We start from the raw sequence: 13,987 nt of genomic DNA, 5'->3' as shown, positions 1-13,987 counted from the left end.
CAGTCTGTGTGTCTGTGTGTCTGAGTGCCAGTCTGTGTGTCTGTGTGCGTCTGTGTGTCTGTCGTGCCAGTCTGTGTGTCTGTGTCCAGTCTGTGTGTCTGTGTGCCAGTCTGTGTCTGTTGCTGTGCTCTGTCTGTCGTGTCCAGTGCTGTCTTGTCTGTGTCGTGCTCTGTGTGCTGTCTGTGTGCCAGTCTGTGTGTCTGTGTGCCAGTCTGGTGTCTGTGCTGCCCAGTCTGCTGTGTCTGTGTGTCAGTGTGCCAGTCTGTGTGTCTGTGCCTGCTCGTGTGCTGTCTGCGTGTCTGTGCTGTCTGCAGTCTGTCGTGTCTGTGTGCCGAGTCTGTGCTGGTCTGTGTCGTCTGTGTCTGTCCTGCTGTCTGGTGCCATCGTGTGTCTGTGTGCCAGTCTGCATGTCTGTGTGTCTGTGTGCCAGTCTGCGTGTCTGTGTGCCAGTCTGGTGTCTGTGTGTCTGTGTGCCTTCTGCTGTCGTGTGCTGTGGCCAGTCGCGTGTCTGTGTCCAGTCTGTGGTCTGTGTGTCTGTGTGCCAGTCTGCGTGTCTGTGTGTCTGTCGTTGCTGCTCGTTCTGTGTGCCAGTCTGTCTGTGCCAGTCTGTGTGTCTGTGTGCCAGTCTGTGTGTCTGTGTGTCTGTGTGTCTGTGTGCCAGTCTGTGCTGTCTGTCGTGTCTGTCTGTGTGTCGTCTGTGTGTCTGTGTGCCAGTCTGTGTGTCTGTGTGCTGTGTCTGTGTGCCAGTCTGTGTCGTCTGTCTGTGTCGTGCCAGTCTGTGTGTCTGTTGCCAGTCTGTGTGTCTGTTGTCTGTGTGTCTGTGTGCCAGTCTGTGTCGTGTCTGTCTGTGTGTCTGTGTGTCTGTGTGCCAGTCTGTGTGTCTGTGCCAGTCTGTGTGCCAGTCTGTGTGTCTGTGTGTCTGTGTGTCTGTGTGTCAGTCTGTCTGTCGTGTGCCAGTCTGTCTGTCTGGTGTCTGTGCTGTCTGTGTGTCTGGTGTCTGTGTGCCAGTCTGTGTGTCTGTGTGCCAGTCTGTGTCTGCGTGCCAGTCGTTCTGTGGCTGTGTCTGCGTGCCAGTCTGTGTGTCTGTGTGCCAGTCTGTGTCTGTGTGCCAGTCTGCGTGTCTGTGTGCCAGTCTGCTGTGTCTGTGCTGTGTCTGGTGTCTGTGCTGTCGTGTCTGTGCTGCAGTCTGTCGTGTCTGTGTCTGTCGGTGTCTGAGTGCCTCTGTGTGTCTGTGTGCCAGTCTGCGTGTCTGTGTCTGTGCCAGTCTGTCTGTGTGCCAGTCTGTGTCTGTGTGTCTGTGTGCCAGTCTGCGTGTCTGTGTGTCTGTGTGCCATCTGCGTGTCTGTGTGCCAGTCTGTTGTCTGTGTCTGTGTGCCAGTCTGCGTCTGTGTGTCTGTGTGCCAGTCTGTGTGTCTGTGTGCCAGTCTGCGTGTCTGTGTGCCAGTCTGCGTGTCTGTGTGTCTGTGTGCCAGTCTGTGTGTCTGTGTGCCAGTCTGTGTCTGTGTGCCAGTCTGCGTGTCTGGTCTGTCTGCGGTCTGTGCCAGTCTGTGTGTCTGTCTGTCTTTGTGTCAGTCTGTGTGTCTGTGTGCCAGTCTGCGTGTCTGTGTGTCTGTCTGTGTGTCTGTGTGCCAGTCTGTGTGTCTGTGTGCCAGTCTGTGTGTCTGTGTGTCTGTGCCAGTCTGTGTGTCTGTCTGTCTGTGTGTCAGTCTGTGTGTCTGTGTGCCAGTCTGCGTGTCTGTGTGCCAGTCTGTGTGTCTGTGTGTCTGTGTGTCTGTATGCCAGTCTGCGTGTCTGTGTGTCTGTGTGTCTGTCAGGCAGTGATTTTCCAATCCAGCAGCAGCTCACATGTGACAGGGGGGGGGGGGGGTGCTGAGCGTTTTGGGAGAGGAGCTCTCCAGTTTCAGAACCCCTCAGTGTCTCTCAAAGTAGCCTCTGAAGCTCCTCACTCTCCCTCGGACCAGACAGACAGATACACTGCGCCCAGGGACGGACAGACAGACGTACTGAGACAGAGAGAGAGGCATTAGAAACTCAGGTAAGAGCTTTTCAAAGCGTTTCACTGGATTGTAATAGAATTGCTCTTCATGTGTGCTGGTGCTGGAAAGGTCACCTTTCACGGAGAGAAAACTCTCAGAGGAACAGGAAGATCTGAGAGCCGTCAGCACGGCATTTTCTTATTCACTCCTTTATACTGACTCACTGAGAACTCATCAGACATGCAGTGACTGTGTGTGCCTTTCCATGGCTATACTAGGGCATTTACCATAGTCTACCCTGGTTTGCCATGATTTTAATATGCTTTACCAGACCTCTCTGTGCTTTACAATGCTTCCCTATGCTTTACCAGACCTCTCTGTACTTTACAATGCTTCCCTATGCTTTACCAGACCTCTCTGTGCTTTACAATGCTTCCCTATGCTTTACCAGACCTCTCTGTACTTTACAATGCTTCCCTATGCTTTACCAGACCTCCCTATGCTTTACCAGACCTCTCTGTGCTTTACAATGCTTCCCTATGCTTTACCAGACCTCTCTGTGCTTTACAATGCTTCCCTATGCTTTACCAGACCTCTCTGTGCTTTACAATGCTTCCCTATGCTTTACCAGACCTCTCTGTGCTTTACAATGCTTCCCTATGCTTTACCAGACCTCTCTGTGCTTTACAATGCTTCCGTATGCTTTACCAAACCTCTCTGTGCTTTACAAACAGACACGGCAGGTTTTACATTCAAGGCAGTTCAAGGCCCGTCTGGTGTTTTTTTCATCCTGTAAAATTGAAAGGGTGTTTTTAATGTTTTATTGGTACCCTTTGATAATAAACACAGTGATTTCCACTGAAGGGCTTCTACAGCCAGACCCCTTGTTTTGGTCTCTGCTGCCGTCAGGGGAATTTTCCAAGTTCCAGAGACTTGCATAAAAGCAGCAGCACTCTCTAAATATAACCCTCCCCCCTCCCTCTCCCCCCATGGAAACAGAAACACAGCAAAGTGAAGCAGGTGGAGTGCGGTGCAGAGTTTTGACTCAGCCAGTGAAGCTCCTCTCCTCCCCTCTCTGTGTGGATATTAATAGCCCAGCCTGTAACAGGACCCCCGGCGCTCACTCTGATAAACAAGCTCAGGAATGCTCCTCTCTTTGCTATTCCGGGACGGGCGCTGATTCCTTACCAGGGCACATGAAGGGCAGGAGCACGTGGCACAGGGCGCGGTCACCCCTTCAGAGGCCGGGCATAACTGCACGATTACCTCTTGTGTATGGAAAAAGAAACCTCACCGTCTTGAGCTTCCTGTTCGATATCCAGGACGCTTCTGTCGAAACGTTTTGCCTGCTAGACCTCGGCATTTCTTTTGTGGTGATTGCTGAGCGTTCAAGTTACGTTTTTACACTTTCATGAATGTGTTCAGCCAGGTCTGTGAATTCTAATTAAAATGACTTCTCTCTTTCTCTTCCCACAGAGCAGTGTTCCCCCTTGCTCAGTCACTCCCTCCTAACTCCTCCCTCCCTCCTTTCTCAATCTCTCGTTCCCTCCCTCACCTGCCTGCACCTGTACAGCCAACCAGCCAACTACCCAGCCACCCAGCCAGAGAACCACCCAGCCACCCACCCAGCCAACCACCCAGCCAACCACCCAGCCACCATGGCCCCCAAAAAGAAGAGTGCTCGTCAGCGGCAGCCCGTGTCACTGGAGAAGCCTCTGCCCGTCTCTGGAGGGGTGCTGATCGAGGAGACCCCGCTGGAGGTGGACCACCTGAACCTGCTGAACGGGCTGCGGGACTCGGGGTCCCCCTGCAGCTCCACGGAGATGGTGCACCCCGAGCACGGCGCCGCCCTGCTGGAAGAGTTCAGCCGCATGCGGCAGGAGCGTCTCCTCACCGACCTGGTGCTGGCCACCAAGACCAAGTCCTTCGACGTCCACAAGCTGGTCATGGCCTCCTGCAGCCTGCACTTCCGGGAGCTGCTGAAGAGAGACCCCGGGGTGCAGAGGGTGGAGCTGGACTCCCTGTCCCCGCTCGGGCTGGCCAGCGTCATCACCTACGCCTACATGGGCAAAGTCAACCTGTCCCTGTACACCATCGGCTGCACCGTGGCCACTGCCACCACCCTCCAGATCCCACAGCTGGTGCAGATGTGCAGCGACTTCCTGCTGCAGGAGATGAGCGTGGAGAACTGCATGTACATCTCCAACATCGCGGCGGCGTACGGGCTGAACGGAGCCGGGGAGGCGGCCCGCGGCTTCATCCGGGCCTCCTTCATGGAGTTCTCCCGGTCCGACCACTTCCTGCGGCTCACCCTGGAGCAGATCCGCGAGCTGCTGAGCGATGACGCCCTGCTGCTCCCCTCCGAGCTGGACGCCTTCCACAGCGCCCTCCGCTGGCTGGAGTTCGACCCGCCCCGGAGCCGCCACGCCGCCGAGCTGCTGAACCACGTGCGCTTCGGCACCATCCCCGCCCAGGAGCTGGTGAGCCACGTGCAGCCCGTGCCGCGCATGATGCAGGACCCCGAGTGCCACCGGCTGCTCGTGGAGGCCATGAACTACCACCTCCTGCCCTTCCAGCAGAACGGGCTGCAGTCACAGCGCACCAGTAGCAGGGCCGGCCGGTCCGCGCTGGTGACCGTGGGGGGCCGGCCCTCGCTCACGGAGAAGGCCCTGAGCAGGGAGGTGCTCTGCAGGGACCCCGACTCCCTCGCGTGGCACAAGCTCTCCGAGATGCCGGCCAAGAGCTTCAACCAGTGCGTGGCCGTGATGGACGGCTTCCTGTACGTGGCGGGCGGGGAGGATCAGAACGACGCGCGCAACCAGGCCAAGCACGCCGTCAGCAACCTCTGCAGGTACTGTGTGTGTGTGTGCACGGTGCTGTCTGCAGTGTCTGTGTGTGTGCACGGTGCTGTCTAGTGTGTGTGTGTGTATGTGCACGGTGCTGTCTGCAGTGTTTGTGTGTGTGCACGGTGCTGTCTGTAGTGTCTGTGTGTGCACGGTACTGTCTGTAGTGTCTGTGTCACACTGGGCTCTGACACTGTCTGCTTGAAAAGCTTTAATAGAATGCCCTGTGTTTGCTCCTCCCTCTCCTCTGCAGGTATGACCCACGCTTCAACACCTGGCTGCACCTGGCCAGCATGCGCCAGCGCCGCACCCACTTCAGCCTGAGCGCCCTCGACGGGCAGCTGTTTGCGATCGGGGGCCGCAGTGCCGAGGGGATCCTGTCCACCGTTGAGTGCTACGTGCCGTCCAGCAATGCCTGGCAGCCACGGGCGGTCATGGAGATGCCACGGTGCTGCCACGCCTCGGCCACGGTCAACGGGACCATCCTGGTGACCGGCGGCTACATCAACAGCGCCTACTCCCGCACAGTGAGCCGCTACGACCCAACCACGGACAGCTGGGCGCGGGCCACGGATCTCAGCACCCCCCGTGGCTGGCACTGCGCCGCCTCCCTCGGGGACCGAGCCTACGTGGTGGGGGGCAGCCAGCTGGGGCCGCGGGGCGAGCGAGTGGACGTGCTGCCCGTGGAGAGCTTCAACCCGGCCACGGGCCAGTGGAGCTACATGGCGCCCCTCCCCGTGGGGGTGAGCACGGCCGGCCTCACCTCCGTGGAGGGCAGGCTGTACCTGCTGGGGGGCTGGAACGAGAGTGAGAAGCGCTACAAGAAGAGCGTGCAGACCTTCGACCCCGCGCTCAACGAGTGGGGGCAGGACCACGAGCTGCCCGAGGCCACCGTCGGTGTGTCCTGCTGCACCCTGACCCTGCCACGCAGCGCCACGGCCACGGAGCTCCACAGAAACACAGAGTCCAGAGCTAGCAGCGCCGCGTCCTCCGAGCCAGCCCGCGTGTAACATGGGAGCGAGGAGTCTCACGGCTGGTTTCACAGACCCCCCCCCCCACCCCATCAGCACCGGTCTCGGGCTTAACAACATGGAAACGCTCAAGCACAATTCTCAGGTAGAACTGAAAGAAACTGAGTCAAGCAGACAAAAGCGTTTCTGCACTTTAGTTTCACCTGGTAGAATTCTGATTGAGCGTTTACCCCTGTTCATTTAAAACACTCAAGAGCAATCATAATAATAATAATAATAATAATAATAATAAAAATAAAAACTCGACTTGGGTCTGTGAAACCAGCCTGTTGCTGTATGTGGTGAAAGATGAGTGAAACCGGCCCACAGCAGGCTCTGGCAGTGCGACCTGGAAACAGAAGCACAGAGAAGCCGGAGACGCTGAGAAACCTCAGCAGGCGTCTCCGGGTGATTTCTTATAGTATTCGTTTGTCTGTTTTTGATAGAGTGTGAATTAGGAAGAGCATGAGAAGCACACGACTCAGACTAGACCAGGAGCCTGTAGCCTCTCATCTCCAGCAGGGCTTCAGCAGCTCCCAGCGGCTCCTGGGATTGGGGGGGGGGGTTTGGTAACATGATGAAAAGAGAAACGAGGAGAAGCAAAAAAAAACAAAACAAAAAAAAAAAAAAACACTGGTGGTTTAGTTCAATGTTTTTAACTTTTTTTTTTTTAATTTCTAAAAAGACAGCTGTAGGATTTTCGTGTAGCTGACAAGAAAAGTGTAGTTTTCACTTGAAGTGAATCCATTTTTTATTATTAAAGGAGAAACAGAGACAAGTTATTATAAAGAAAAAATAAAGTTTCATATTTTATAGAACTAAAGATCTACCGCAACTAAAGAAAGAAAGGCTAGTAGAAATGCAAACGAAGGAGAGAGAGATGGATTAGTGGAGCGAAGAGATTTGAAGAAGAATCAAGTTTTAAAACATGTTGGAGACTCCCGAGACTCAGGGAAGAAACCCGTCACAAAACACCATGAAGCGAGGAGGCAGGCACACAGCAGCCCTGCATGGATTATTTCTGATCTTCATCACCGCGTCGCTGCAGCTGCTTCTCTCGGTGCAGGATTTACGAGGCCGGCGCGGAGCACCAAAAAAGGCAAAGCTGAGGAGAGCGAGTGAGATCTGGAGACAGGTGTGAGGGGGGCGGGAGGAAGCAGAGTCATGCCAGCCAGGACAGCTGCTGCCTGTCCTGAGCCAGACACTGAGAGCACGAGTGCGAGGGGGGGGGGGGCTTACTGGAGCAAAGAGGAAAAATAAGCGTTTCTGAAAAGAGTTACCGAGCACAGCCAGTATGATTTAAAAAGTTAGAAAAAGAGGGTAACAGCCTTCGTTTATTCTAAAGTATTCAGCTCAGGTTAATACATTACAGAACATATTCTCCAATAGAAATGCACAAGGGCTGGACACAAAGGACAGTGAATCTGATGCACGAGGGCTGGACACACAGGACAGAGAATCTGATGCACGAGGGATGGACACACAGGACAGTGAATCTGATGCACGAGGGTTGGACACCTCACACAGGACACTGTGGAGTTATGGAGATTATTCTGCAAGGAGGGTTTGGTTTAGTTTGATTTTCCAAAGGGACAAAGTAAGAACTTGGACACACGCAGGTATTAACCCTTTAATGCATGAAGTACTGAAAATAGTAAAAAAAAAAAAAAAAAAAAGTTCTGAGGTAGTTCTGGACACAGATATATTGAATTAGCAGTTTTCTTTTTTTCAATTAGTTCCCAGTGCTTTATATGTGTAAAACGTCACCCTCCTCCTGTGAGCTCAGCATGCAAAACAAGACAACACACGATCATCTCCCAGCCTCACAGGAGCACAGCATGCAAAACAAGACAACACACTATCATCTCCCAGCCTCACAGGAGCACAGCATGCAAAACAAGACAACACACTATCATCTCCCAGCCTCACAGGAGCACAGCATGCAAAACAAGACAACACACGATCATCTCCCAGCCTCACAGGAGCACAGCATGCAAAACAAGACAACACACGATCATCTCCCAGCCTCACAGGAGCACAGCATGCAAAACAAGACAACACACGATCATCTCCCAGCCTCACAGGAGCTCAGCATGCAAAACAAGACAACACACGATCATCTCCCAGCCTCACAGGAGCTCAGCATGCAAAACAAGACAACACACGATCATCTCCCAGCCTCACAGGAGCTCAGCATGCAAAACAAGACAACACACGATCATCTCCCAGCCTCACAGGAGCACAGCATGCAAAACAAGACAACACACTATCATCTCCCAGCCTCACAGGAGCACAGCATGCAAAACAAGACAACACACGATCATCTCCCAGCCTCACAGGAGCACAGCATGCAAAACAAGACAACACACTATCATCTCCCAGCCTCACAGGAGCTCAGCATGCAAAACAAGACAACACACGATCATCTCCCAGCCTCACAGGAGCTCAGCATGCAAAACAAGGGAACACACGATCATCTCCCAGCCTCACAGGAGCACAGCATGCAAAACAAGACAACACACTATCATCTCCCAGCCTCACAGGAGCTCAGCATGCAAAACAAGACAACACACGATCATCTCCCAGCCTCACAGGAGCTCAGCATGCAAAACAAGACAACACACGATCATCTCCCAGCCTCACAGGAGCACAGCATGCAAAACAAGACAACACACTATCATCTCCCAGCCTCACAGGAGCACAGCATGCAAAACAAGACAACACACGATCATCTCCCAGCCTCACAGGAGCTCAGCATGCAAAACAAGACAACACACGATCATCTCCCAGCCTCACAGGAGCTCAGCATGCAAAACAAGACAACACACGATCATCTCCCAGCCTCACAGGAGCACAGCATGCAAAACAAGACAACACACGATCATCTCCCAGCCTCACAGGAGCTCAGCATGCAAAACAAGACAACACACTATCATCTCCCAGCCTCACAGGAGCACAGCATGCAAAACAAGACAACACACTATCATCTCCCAGCCTCACAGGAGCTCAGCATGCAAAACAAGACAACACACTATCATCTCCCAGCCTCACAGGAGCTCAGCATGCAAAACAAGACAACACACGATCATCTCCCAGCCTCACAGGAGCACAGCATGCAAAACAAGACAACACACTATCATCTCCCAGCCTCACAGGAGCACAGCATGCAAAACAAGACAACACACGATCATCTCCCAGCCTCACAGGAGCTCAGCATGCAAAACAAGACAACACACTATCATCTCCCAGCCTCACAGGAGCACAGCATGCAAAACAAGACAACACACGATCATCTCCCAGCCTCACAGGAGCTCAGCATGCAAAACAAGACAACACACGATCATCTCCCAGCCTCACAGGAGCACAGCATGCAAAACAAGACAACACACGATCATCTCCCAGCCTCACAGGAGCTCAGCATGCAAAACAAGACAACACACGATCATCTCCCAGCCTCACAGGAGCACAGCATGCAAAACAAGACAACACACGATCATCTCCCAGCCTCACAGGAGCACAGCATGCAAAACAAGACAACACACTATCATCTCCCAGCCTCACAGGAGCTCAGCATGCAAAACAAGACAACACACTATCATCTCCCAGCCTCACAGGAGCTCAGCATGCAAAACAAGACAACACACGATCATCTCCCAGCCTCACAGGAGCTCAGCATGCAAAACAAGACAACACACGATCATCTCCCAGCCTCACAGGAGCTCAGCATGCAAAACAAGACAACACACTATCATCTCCCAGCCTCACAGGAGCTCAGCATGCAAAACAAGGTAACACACGATCATCTCCCAGCCTCACAGGAGCTCAGCATGCAAAACAAGACAACACACGATCATCTCCCAGCCTCACAGGAGCACAGCATGCAAAACAAGACAACACACTATCATCTCCCAGCCTCACAGGAGCTCAGCATGCAAAACAAGACAACACACTATCATCTCCCAGCCTCACAGGAGCTCAGCATGCAAAACAAGACAACACACTATCATCTCCCAGCCTCACAGGAGCACAGCATGCAAAACAAGACAACACACTATCATCTCCCAGCCTCACAGGAGCACAGCATGCAAAACAACACACAATCATCTCCCAGCCTCACAGGAGCACAGCATGCAAAACAACACACAATCATCTCCCAGCCTCACAGGAGCACAGCATGCAAAACAACACACAATCATCTCCCAGCCTCACAGGAGCACAGCATGCAAAACAAGACAACACACGATCATCTCCCAGCCACACAGGAGCACAGCATGCAAAACAAGACAACACACAATCATCTCCCAGCCTCACAGGAGCTCAGCATGCAAAACAAGACAACACACGATCATCTCCCAGCCTCACAGGAGCTCAGCATGCAAAACAAGACAACACACTATCATCTCCCAGCCTCACAGGAGCACAGCATGCAAAACAAGACAACACACGATCATCTCCCAGCCTCACAGGAGCACAGCATGCAAAACAAGACAACACACGATCATCTCCCAGCCTCACAGGAGCACAGCATGCAAAACAAGACAACACACGATCATCTCCCAGCCACACAGGAGCACAGCATGCAAAACAAGACAACACACTATCATCTCCCAGCCTCACAGGAGCACAGCATGCAAAACAAGACAACACACGATCATCTCCCAGCCTCACAGGAGCACAGCATGCAAAACAAGACAACACACAATCATCTCCCAGCCTCACAGGAGCTCAGCATGCAAAACAAGACAACACACTATCATCTCCCAGCCTCACAGGAGCTCAGCATGCAAAACAAGACAACACACTATCATCTCCCAGCCTCACAGGAGCACAGCATGCAAAACAAGACAACACACTATCATCTCCCAGCCTCACAGGAGCTCAGCATGCAAAACAAGACAACACACTATCATCTCCCAGCCTCACAGGAGCACAGCATGCAAAACAAGACAACACACGATCATCTCCCAGCCTCACAGGAGCTCAGCATGCAAAACAAGACAACACACGATCATCTCCCAGCCTCACAGGAGCACAGCATGCAAAACAAGACAACACACAATCATCTCCCAGCCTCACAGGAGCTCAGCATGCAAAACAAGACAACACACGATCATCTCCCAGCCTCACAGGAGCTCAGCATGCAAAACAAGGCAACACACGATCATCTCCCAGCCTCACAGGAGCTCAGCATGCAAAACAAGACAACACACGATCATCTCCCAGCCTCACAGGAGCTCAGCATGCAAAACAAGACAACACACTATCATCTCCCAGCCTCACAGGAGCTCAGCATGCAAAACAAGACAACACACGATCATCTCCCAGCCTCACAGGAGCTCAGCATGCAAAACAAGACAACACACGATCATCTCCCAGCCTCACAGGAGCTCAGCATGCAAAACAAGACAACACACTATCATCTCCCAGCCTCACAGGAGCACAGCATGCAAAACAAGACAACACGCGATCATCTCCCAGCCTCACAGGAGCTCAGCATGCAAAACAAGACAACACACTATCATCTCCCAGCCTCACAGGAGCACAGCATGCAAAACAAGACAACACACGATCATCTCCCAGCCTCACAGGAGCTCAGCATGCAAAACAAGACAACACACTATCATCTCCCAGCCTCACAGGAGCACAGCATGCAAAACAAGACAACACACGATCATCTCCCAGCCTCACAGGAGCACAGCATGCAAAACAAGGGAACACACGATCATCTCCCAGCCTCACAGGAGCACAGCATGCAAAACAAGACAACACACGATCATCTCCCAGCCTCACAGGAGCACAGCATGCAAAACAAGACAACACACAATCATCTCCCAGCCTCACAGGAGCTCAGCATGCAAAACAAGACAACACACGATCATCTCCCAGCCTCACAGGAGCACAGCATGCAAAACAAGACAACACACGATCATCTCCCAGCCTCACAGGAGCTCAGCATGCAAAACAAGACAACACACTATCATCTCCCAGCCTCACAGGAGCTCAGCATGCAAAACAAGACAACACGCGATCATCTCCCAGCCTCATAGGAGCACAGCATGCAAAACAAGACAACACACGATCATCTCCCAGCCACACAGGAGCTCAGCATGCAAAACAAGACAACACGCGATCATCTCCCAGCCTCACAGGAGCACAGCATGCAAAACAAGACAACACACGATCATCTCCCAGCCTCACAGGAGCTCAGCATGCAAAACAAGACAACACACGATCATCTCCCAGCCACACAGGAGCTCAGCATGCAAAACAAGACAACACGCGATCATCTCCCAGCCTCACAGGAGCTCAGCATGCAAAACAAGACAACACACGATCATCTCCCAGCCACACAGGAGCTCAGCATGCAAAACAAGACAACACGCGATCATCTCCCAGCCTCACAGGAGCACAGCATGCAAAACAAGACAACACACGATCATCTCCCAGCCTCACAGGAGCTCAGCATGCAAAACAAGACAACACACAATCATCTCCCAGCCTCACAGGAGCTCAGCATGCAAAACAAGGCAACACACGATCATCTCCCAGCCTCACAGGAGCTCAGCATGCAAAACAAGACAACACACGATCATCTCCCAGCCTCACAGGAGCTCAGCATGCAAAACAAGACAACACACGATCATCTCCCAGCCTCACAGGAGCTCAGCATGCAAAACAAGACAACACGCGATCATCTCCCAGCCTCACAGGAGCACAGCATGCAAAACAAGACAACACACTATCATCTCCCAGCCTCACAGGAGCTCAGCATGCAAAACAAGACAACACACAATCATCTCCCAGCCTCACAGGAGCTCAGCATGCAAAACAAGGTAACACACGATCATCTCCCAGCCTCACAGGAGCTCAGCATGCAAAACAAGACAACACACGATCATCTCCCAGCCTCACAGGAGCACAGCATGCAAAACAAGGCAACACACGATCATCTCCCAGCCTCACAGGAGCTCAGCATGCATTTGCATCTTCCACAAGTCCTCATATAAAGACTGCACTTCCCAGCAGTGTGTTTGTAAAGGCTGATGAAGGACGTGGCACACAGACCCGAGCCTCCTTCCAAAGGGAAGCTGAAACAGGAATGCAGCGTGAAGACGGGCCGCTCACACCAGCACTGGCACCGACCGGAACCAGAGACCCGATCGGATTCGGAGAGTCCAGCGAGTGCGACGGCAGGAAAAGCTTGTAAAGAGAGACCCCAAAAATAAAGAAATATGATTTGTACCCCAACAGTACAGCCTCAGAGCCTTTTATTTACCGACGATTTTACAGGAGTGCAAGAAACTCAATACTGCAAAACATGAAGCGCTTGCAAGAGATAGACGCCAGCGTGTACCACACGCAGCCTCGTGCGAGACGGGGTCTGTGTATACAGACGCCAGCGTGTACCACACGCAGCCTCGTGCGAGACGGGGTCTGTGTATACAGACGCCAGCGTGTACCACACGCAGCCTCGTGCGAGACGGGGTCTGTGTATACAGACGCCAGCGTGTACCACACGCAGCCTCGTGCGAGACGGGGTCTGCATACACAGACGCCAGCGTGTACCGCACGCAGCCTCGTGCGAGACAGGGTCTGCATACACAGACGCCAGCGTGTACCGCACGCAGCCTCGTGCGAGACGGGGTCTGCATACACAGACGCCAGCGTGTACCGCACGCAGTCTCGTGCGAGACGGGGTCTGCGTATACAGACGCCAGCGTGTACCGCACGCAGCCTCGTGCAAGACGGGGTCTGCATACACAGACGCCAGCGTGTACCGCACGCAGCCTCGTGCGAGACGGGGTCTGCATACACAGACGCCAGCGTGTACCGCACGCAGTCTCGTGCGAGACGGGGTCTGCGTATACAGACGCCAGCGTGTACCGCACGCAGCCTCGTGCAAGACGGGGTCTGCATACACAGACGCCAGCGTGTACCGCACGCAGCCTCGTGCGAGACGGGGTCTGCATACACAGACGCCAGCGTGTACCGCACGCAGCCTCGTGCGAGACGGGGTCTGCATACACAGACGCCAGCGTGTACCGCACGCAGCCTCGTGCGAGACGGGGTCTGCATACAGACGCCAGCGTGTACCGCACGCAGCCTCGTGCGAGACGGGGTCTGTATGCAGACAGGTGATTTTACAGCCGTCATGGAG

General features: G+C 53.4%; 1 protein-coding gene across 2 annotated transcripts; it reads left to right on the top strand.

Annotated features, from left to right (window-relative positions):
- Positions 1-1,903: 1,903 nt before the first annotated feature.
- On the top strand, positions 1,904-6,513 carry LOC117414037 (kelch-like protein 31). 2 transcript variants are annotated; one of them, XM_059019154.1, is made up of 3 exons: positions 1,904-2,035; positions 3,453-4,827; positions 5,073-6,513. In XM_059019154.1, the coding sequence occupies exons 2-3, from the start codon at positions 3,635-3,637 to the stop codon at positions 5,827-5,829; spliced, it is 1,950 nt and encodes a 649-aa protein (XP_058875137.1). In that variant the 5' UTR covers positions 1,904-2,035; positions 3,453-3,634; the 3' UTR covers positions 5,830-6,513. The 2 variants fall into 2 exon arrangements, with proteins under 2 accessions (XP_058875137.1, XP_058875138.1); XM_059019155.1 differs by having other exon boundaries at positions 1,939-2,035; positions 3,550-4,827.
- The last annotated feature ends 7,474 nt before the right edge of the window (positions 6,514-13,987 follow it).

This window comes from Acipenser ruthenus, unplaced genomic scaffold (genome assembly GCF_902713425.1).
Source record: "Acipenser ruthenus unplaced genomic scaffold, fAciRut3.2 maternal haplotype, whole genome shotgun sequence".
NCBI classification, from domain to species: Eukaryota; Metazoa; Chordata; class Actinopteri; order Acipenseriformes; family Acipenseridae; genus Acipenser; species Acipenser ruthenus.
Note: the sequence above shows the minus strand (reverse complement) of the source record. Positions and strands in the feature narration are given on the sequence as shown.